This window comes from Durio zibethinus, chromosome 21 (genome assembly GCF_047325235.1).
Source record: "Durio zibethinus cultivar Kanyao isolate XHJ-2024 chromosome 21, ASM4732523v1, whole genome shotgun sequence".
Classification (NCBI taxonomy): Eukaryota; Viridiplantae; Streptophyta; class Magnoliopsida; order Malvales; family Malvaceae; genus Durio; species Durio zibethinus.
In genome coordinates this window covers 19,392,224-19,399,603 of record NC_143182.1, presented here as the reverse complement: position 1 = coordinate 19,399,603, position 7,380 = coordinate 19,392,224, and the positions used below count along the sequence as shown (strand labels likewise).

The window sequence follows — 7,380 nt, the reverse complement described above, 5'->3', positions numbered from 1 at the left end:
CTATCTAGTCCTAAAGTGAAAAGTGGGTTTTCATTATTAAAAAAATATTTTAGCACTTAAAATCTCAAATTTGCTACTAATAAAAAAGCAAATTAAGAGTGAATGTAGAGGTAGAGCACAAATAGAAAAACTATTTTCTATCTTCGTTGTGGGTTGTTCTGCAAAACGAAGATGGGAGTGGTTCTTGTTATTTTTGCAGGACCGGTAGAGAATAAAAAATTCAATGTAGCCGAATTACTCGTCATCAAGACAGCTTTAGAGATGTTCACCAGGAAGGGCTGAATGGATAAAGTGGGCTTGCTAATGGAATCCGATTCTACGGTAATGATGGGGGATCTAAGTGTGATTAGGATTATCAATGTATCACGAAAATCCAATGGCATGGCTGTTGCCTTGACAAAGCAGGAGATATATTGTTCAGAATTTTCTAATCTGACTTTAAAAGGCCTTGAGGTGGCTTGTGTAACTGACTCTGCATATTGTATCTTGGGCATCGTTATATAATATATCTTGACTTAGAAAAAAAAAAAGAAAAAACTAGGCACCAACACTACTTTTTTTCTCTTCTGTTTATGATGAATGAACAATGATGTTACAACCGCAGAAATTAACATGAACAAGAGCTACTGAAGAAAGCTAAGTACGCTTCAAACTCAATAACCCTTTTGGTCAAGGCCACATTTACTTGAAGAATTCTAGCATGCCGTTGCACAGTTGAGAAACACAACTGAAAATGATCTCATTCCCCTTTTCTTTTTCTTTTTTTTTTTGTAAACTTCTAATTCAATAACTTTTTATCATTTTACATTTATTTTTTTACTTGGCACATTTTTGTCTATCTGTACCACACCGAACCACAGAAGGGGGGTCGCAACCTATCCCTGCCCAGTCTTGTCAACCAATCTGACTTCTCTCTGCTGCCCGCCTTTTCTCTCTCCCATTTCCCCACACCATTTCTCTGCCATTCTTTATATTCGTACTCAATAACATCTCCAATGTACGTACATCCTACAGTTACACAAACTTAATCATCCTATTAAAAGCGTGATACACGCGCCATGCAGAGCGTAAAGTTGTACCCCTAGTTGCCTACAAAGGATCTTCCCTCTTTTGTCCCTTGCCTCGCACAAAACCCTCACCCTTGTCCCTCTTTCGACTTCATTGACTAACCCGTCTTCAAAAATCTTCCAAAAACTTCAATTCTAAAAACTTCTTTTCTTCCTTTTCTTTCTCAAGGGCATGATGATCTTCAAATGAAAGAGCGGCAACGTTGGCAACCAGGAGAAGACGCACTCCTCAAAGCCTATGTCAAACAATATGGCCCAAAAGAATGGAACCTTATTTCACAACGCATGGGAAAACCTCTTAACCGTGATCCAAAATCCTGCCTGGAACGTTGGAAAAACTATCTCAAACCAGGCATCAAAAAAGGGTCCTTAACTCTGGAAGAGCAATCCCTAGTCATCTCCCTCCAAGCGAAGTACGGCAACAAGTGGAAGAAAATAGCCGGCGAAGTACCTGGCCGTACACCGAAAAGACTTGGCAAGTGGTGGGAGGTTTTCAAAGAAAAGCAGCTCAAACAATTGCAGAAGAATCAAGGCAGGATAGAATTTTCCCCCGAAGGTACTAGTAGTACTATTACTCCGCCTGCATCTTCATCTCCAGGTCAATACGATCACATTCTCGAAACCTTTGCCGAAAAATACGTTCAACCAAATAACAATTTTTTTGCTAATTATTCCACCATAAATTTATCTCCCATTATGCCTCCCACCATTTCCTTACCCGACCCTGACCCAGTTCTCTCACTCGGTTCGGGAAGTTCAGGGACTGCCAGGACGTCGTCTTCTGTTGTTTTGCCACTCTGGATGAATCACAATCACCCTTCTTCGTTGTCATCTTCAACTTCATCCGCCACTCCATCCCCGTCTGTGAGCTTGTCGCTATCGTCAGGAGAGGCGGGTCTTGACCCAGACTTGATCCGGTTCATGCCGGGCCAAGTTAGTACCATGGTGCAATACTGTAAGGAGTTGGAGGAAGGGAGGCAAAGCTGGATGCAACATAAGAAGGAAGCAACGTGGAGACTGAGCAGGTTGGAGCAGCAGCTTGAGTCAGAGAAGGCAAGGAAAAGGAGAGAAAAGATGGAGGAGATAGAGTCAAAGATAAGGTCCTTTAGAGAAGAGGAGATGGCGTTTCTTGGAAGGATTGAGAGTGAGTGTAAAGAGCAGTGGAATGTTTTACAAAGAGATGCTGAAACCAAAGAAACTAAGCTAATGGAAGCCTGGTGTAGTAAGCATGTTAAGTTGGCTAAGCTTATGGAGCAGATTGGTTGCAGTGCTCAATCTCCACCTTGACTTCACCTAAAAAATGTTTTACATCAAAATATTTTGTTTATCATCATATGCTTTGAAAATTTGTCTTTAGCTTTGGTTTTGGTGTTGATGTTTATGTTCTTCTGTCATTTATGCTTCTTGAATCTTTGAATAATGTTGGTATACATTTTATGATTTTGATCAAGTTTAAGTTCTATGAAATTCACAATTCAGCAAGTTTCGGCTAATTTTTTATTTTATTTGAGGAATTAATAGGTTTTTTTTTATCTGGCGAACAATTAATGGCCGTTGATTATGGTGATGAATTTATTATAAGTAAATCTAGAAAAACAATATTCCTTTGTCCTAAAATTATTGTTTTTTATTATTTTTTAATTAAATTACCTCAATTTTGAATTTTTGATCATTATTTTTAATAAAATAATAAAATAAAAAAATTTTGTAAAATTAAAATTTATAAACTTTGAGTTTTAAATTTTTTTAAATATATATTTTAAAAATTTTAATTAAATATTATATTTCAAAAATAAAATCAAAATAAAATTACTTTGAGCAAAAAATTAATAAAAGACAATTATTTTGAAACAGATAAAGTATATTTTTTAATTAAATAATTAAAAAAGTGAGTATTTGAATTAGGAACTTCTAAAGTAAAAGTATCGATGATTCAGTGTGTTTGGGTTTGTGAATGATTCTACGTTACCCTTCTGTTCCCTGAAACAGAGTGACAGAGTGGAAGAGATTCTGACAAGAACAACTGAAGCCTGAACGTGCATCTTTAATCTCCTTTCCAGCTTTACCATAAGATCAAAGAAAAAAAATCAAACGCAATTATAAAGTATCCAAATGATAAGTAGAGAAAACCCAACGTCAATTAAAAAGAATATGCAAAATATCTTTCAAAGTGCAACTTAGATCACTGAAAACCAACATGACTTAGTAGTCTAAATTATTCAAACATGAGTTAAGAAAACTAAAAAATGATTAAAAATAAAGAACATGCAAATCAACTTTCAAGGTTCAACTAAGATCTATGAAATCGTTAATATGAGTAATCCAAAAGAGAAACATTAATGTATGACATTTTTTGAATTGTAATTAAAACCGTACAAGAAGAACGTGGCTTATAGGAATAAAAACCTTGAATAAAAATATACATGCGAGATCATATGAATAAAATTAGTACCTTTGCAACCGATTGGATTTCCCCTTGCAATCATATTTAGTGCCAGGGCATGACCTGAAGCGCACAAAAGTAGTCATTTCAGCATTAAATGAATCATTTAATCACAGTTTTATTTAAATTTTTAAAGTGCGGAAGGGGAAACAAAAATAATGGAAATGTGGCATCATCCACTGTTGCCATTCAAATCATATCAAAATCAATCAAGAAAAATTCATTGCAAAATATTAGGATAGCAAACTACAGCTACTGAAGTGAACTACCCAAATATTAAATAAGTAGTAGTAATTAGCACATCATTCGGTTCATTACATAAGAAATTTGCTGTAGAATCGATTATAATCTCTCAAAACATTATGGGGTCTGGAGGAAGATGAAAAGCAAGTAACTTTACTAGTTTATCATTTTTTTCCATAAAAAGGGAGTTCTTAACACTAGATGTGCATTTAGAGATTATTTTTTAGCGACATTTTCAAACAAACATCACTAATTACAATATTTTTATAAATTTAATGATGTTTACAATTGAAAATTCACTAAATTTTAAAATATAATAGCGATTATATAATGAAATGTTGTTAAATTATTATAAAAATTTATTATTTTTAAAAAATATATATTTTATTTATTAATGGTGTTTGAAGTTGTAAATGCTATTAATATTTAAATTTTAGTGGTATTTATATATAAAATACCGAAAAATAACTATAAAAATTTATTAAAATTTAAAAATAAAAATTATTAGGACGGTTTTTGAATAAATGCCTCCATTTTACAAAAATTACTAACAAAAGCCTCTAATTAATCCCCAAAATTTTGAAATTGTCCCAGCCCCTTCCATGTCGACCATAAAACTAGACATCGCCCAAAGAACGTCCTTCGTCTCCCAGGAAAACATGGTCCAACTTCAAAAAGTGTTCAACCAATTCGATGCGAACAACGATGGCGAGATCTCAGTAACGGAACTCGGCGACGTCTTGAAAACATTGGGGTCTAGCTACACAGAGGAGGAACTCAAACGTGTCATGGAAGACATTGACACCGACAAAGACGGTTTCATCAACCTCTCTGAATTCTGTTCCCTCTGCCGTTCATCTTTCGATGCTGTCGCTGCCACCTTATCGCCTCGATGCTGTTTTCTAGCAAACGACGAGAATCATCAGGCATTCGCAAACAGTGTTGGTAGCTGAACAGCCCAAAAGGGTTAGTGTCAGTTTCGCAAGTTTGGACTAAGTGTTTGCTTTCGGCTCTTAGCATTCACTCACTCCCTGTCCTTGTCTCGAGTTGAGTTTATTTGCTCTGTAAGCAAATCCAATACTTTTTTAGTTGGAAATGAACCCCTAAATTTGATCTTTCGGTGATTTCACCCCTTAATTTGAAGGAGAGTGATTTCAGTTAGTGCCAAGTTTTTTTATTTTTGAAAGTGGCTAAACCTTGTTCCACACCATGTTTAAGTCGGTCATTAGATTTTGAAGCAAATGTTTTTGAAGATAATCAGTTACGTAACTGAGATTCATTTGGGCAATTTAGTTACAAAAGAAGCATTTTTTTTTTTCTAAAAGGAAGAGAATCAGTTATGATTTTCTCCTTAGATTTGCAGGACTTCCTGCTTCATGCTTGAGTACTGAAGCTGTAGAGACAAGCTCTACGGATTGCTCAAAAAGCTCCTGACCATTCTAGAGGTAAAGCTTCTTGTCTGACTAATAGAATTTGTACATGATGTTAGGAAAAGTTTTAAGAAATTAACAAACACCTATTCTTCGAGGTTAAATCTTAAATGCATCTTCATTGCTTTGTTGTTTCTTTTGCCATTTTGTTTTGAGTTCCCTCTGGATTTGTTTCATCTTGTTTGAAATGTTCCATATATGTCTTAAACATTAATTGTACTTGTATTGCCAAAAAAGAAATGGGTTTTGCGGCTGAATTGAAATAGGTGATTAGGCAAGAAATGGAGAGTAATCGAGATTGCAAGGATAAACAAAGGACCAGCTACTTGATTAGTAGTGAAGGAACCGAGGGATTGAAAGGTCTAACTAAGATTCTGTGTATGCAGGGACATTGCTAATGGAATGAAGCTGCATTTGCTATTTCGCTTATTGAAAAAATTTGAAATCCTCAATTTATGGACTATCTTGTGCAGCTGCAGGATTGCAAGTTCTTCAAGAAAAACATCTTATTCACCGGGATTTAAAGCCACAGGTAGTGGTGCTTGATTATCATAGTTTAATCGTATAAATGTTGATTTTCTAATTAGATTGTGTTATTTGCTGTGAAGTTAGATCATTGATATCTAGTGCAAACCATGTTGTTTGCTTTGAGAATTTATATAGTTAAAAAAGAATCAAACATTTTAGTTTTATAGGGCTTTGTAGTGTACTTGCTCTTGTTGCATCTAGTCTCTATTTAGAAATTAACTAGCATCTAATAACTATAGTTGTTATGTGACGAAGACTAGATTTTTGGTTTATCAATTTATTTCTTATAAATTTGTTGTAACTTTGCAGAACTTACTACTGTCAACCAAAGGAGCAACTCTGCAATTGAAGATAGGAGATTTTGGTTTTGCAAGGTAACCACTTTAATTAGCTTTTAACAAATTGGCACAAGACTTAGCTTGTTGACATTGCTTGACTTTAGATTCGTTTTATTAGTATTTTTGTAAAATATTCTTTTGTATCCATTTATGAGAAACAAAGTTGAAAAACAGAGACAAAAAATAAAGCAATTTCGGGGTCTCTTTGGTTTAGCAGAACATGTTTCTCGAACCCTCAACTAGGTTCAAATAGCTGGAAAATCCCATTTCAAAATCGCCTCAGATATATCCCTTCATTGTTTATGATCTTGTTGGATTCAATTTCTTGTCTCAGATATCATAATCTAGCATTGTTTCACTTAATAGGAAAGTAAGGTTTATTTAGTTGATGTCAACGCCATCTTGCTGATTAAATGGATATATTTGGTATTTTTCTGGTCAAGCTGATAGTGCTATCTTCAATTTTTTTTTGTCACTTTAGGACTCATCTATTGTATTAGTAGTAGTTTTAATACACTAGGTGGTCACCATTGTACATGGCTTCAAATATTATTCAGAATCAAAATTATGATGCAAAAGTGAAAAAACTACATGGCGTTTAGTCCCTGCAGCTCTCCTTTCCCTTGTTTTTTCTTTCGCTATCTTTTACATAAATGTAATGATCTATGTAGGCAGATTTGTATTAATGTTCTTAAATGTTATAGTATTGAACTTTGTAATTACGTACATATTGCAAAAAATTATGTATTTAATATTTAAATATTTAATTTATAAATTTTAATTCATTTTTATTTATTTCAATACTTTTTTTATTTAATTATATTAATAAGTATTGAAAAATATTAAAAAAAGTAAATTTATTAATTCATTGACGTTTATAATGGAAAACGTTACTAAATAATCAAATTTAGTGATGTTTGTGTCTGAAAATGTCGGCAAATTTAATGGCACTTTCAAACACAAATGTTGCTTAATTTGATCATTTAGCGACGTTTTTCATTATAAACGTCACTAAATTTAACGGTGTTTTTTCATAAAATGTCGTTATATTTCTTGATGCAAGTGTAGTCGACGCTTTTAATGTTAACGGCTTTTATAAATATTGTAGACACCCACTTTTGGAATCAAGTTTTTCAATGAACTTCATATAGGGTTAATAAAATACAAAAAATAAAAAAAAGTAAAAATAGAGTTTTAATCCTAATGAAAATTTAAGATCGAGGGTTTAAATTTTGAAATCGGGATCATAAAAGGATTTTTTTTTTTGTTAAAACGAGGATAAACAGATATGGGGAGTTTGATTTTTGAATCTTGTACACAACTTTTATATA

At 33.5% G+C, this 7,380-nt stretch overlaps 1 protein-coding gene and 1 long non-coding RNA gene across 3 annotated transcripts; both read left to right on the top strand.

Annotated features, from left to right (window-relative positions):
- Nucleotides 1-1,086: 1,086 nt before the first annotated feature.
- On the top strand, nucleotides 1,087-2,551 carry LOC111306295 (transcription factor AS1-like). The gene has a single exon (XM_022904196.2). The coding sequence runs from the start codon at nucleotides 1,254-1,256 to the stop codon at nucleotides 2,352-2,354; it is 1,101 nt and encodes a 366-aa protein (XP_022759931.2). The 5' UTR covers nucleotides 1,087-1,253; the 3' UTR covers nucleotides 2,355-2,551.
- Nucleotides 2,552-4,716: 2,165 nt separating this feature from the next.
- Nucleotides 4,717-6,767, top strand: LOC149512963 (uncharacterized). Of its 2 annotated transcripts, XR_016331376.1 has the most exons (4): nucleotides 4,785-4,799; nucleotides 5,109-5,198; nucleotides 5,570-5,715; nucleotides 6,021-6,767. It is a non-coding gene; the product is annotated as an uncharacterized LOC149512963 (long non-coding RNA). The 2 variants fall into 2 exon arrangements; XR_016331375.1 differs by having other exon boundaries at nucleotides 4,717-5,198.
- The last annotated feature ends 613 nt before the right edge of the window (nucleotides 6,768-7,380 follow it).

Coding starts and splice junctions, on each gene's coding strand:
- LOC111306295 (XM_022904196.2), top strand. CDS start 1,254: ATGAAAGAGCGGCAACGTTGGCAACCAGGAGAAGACGCACTCCTCAAA.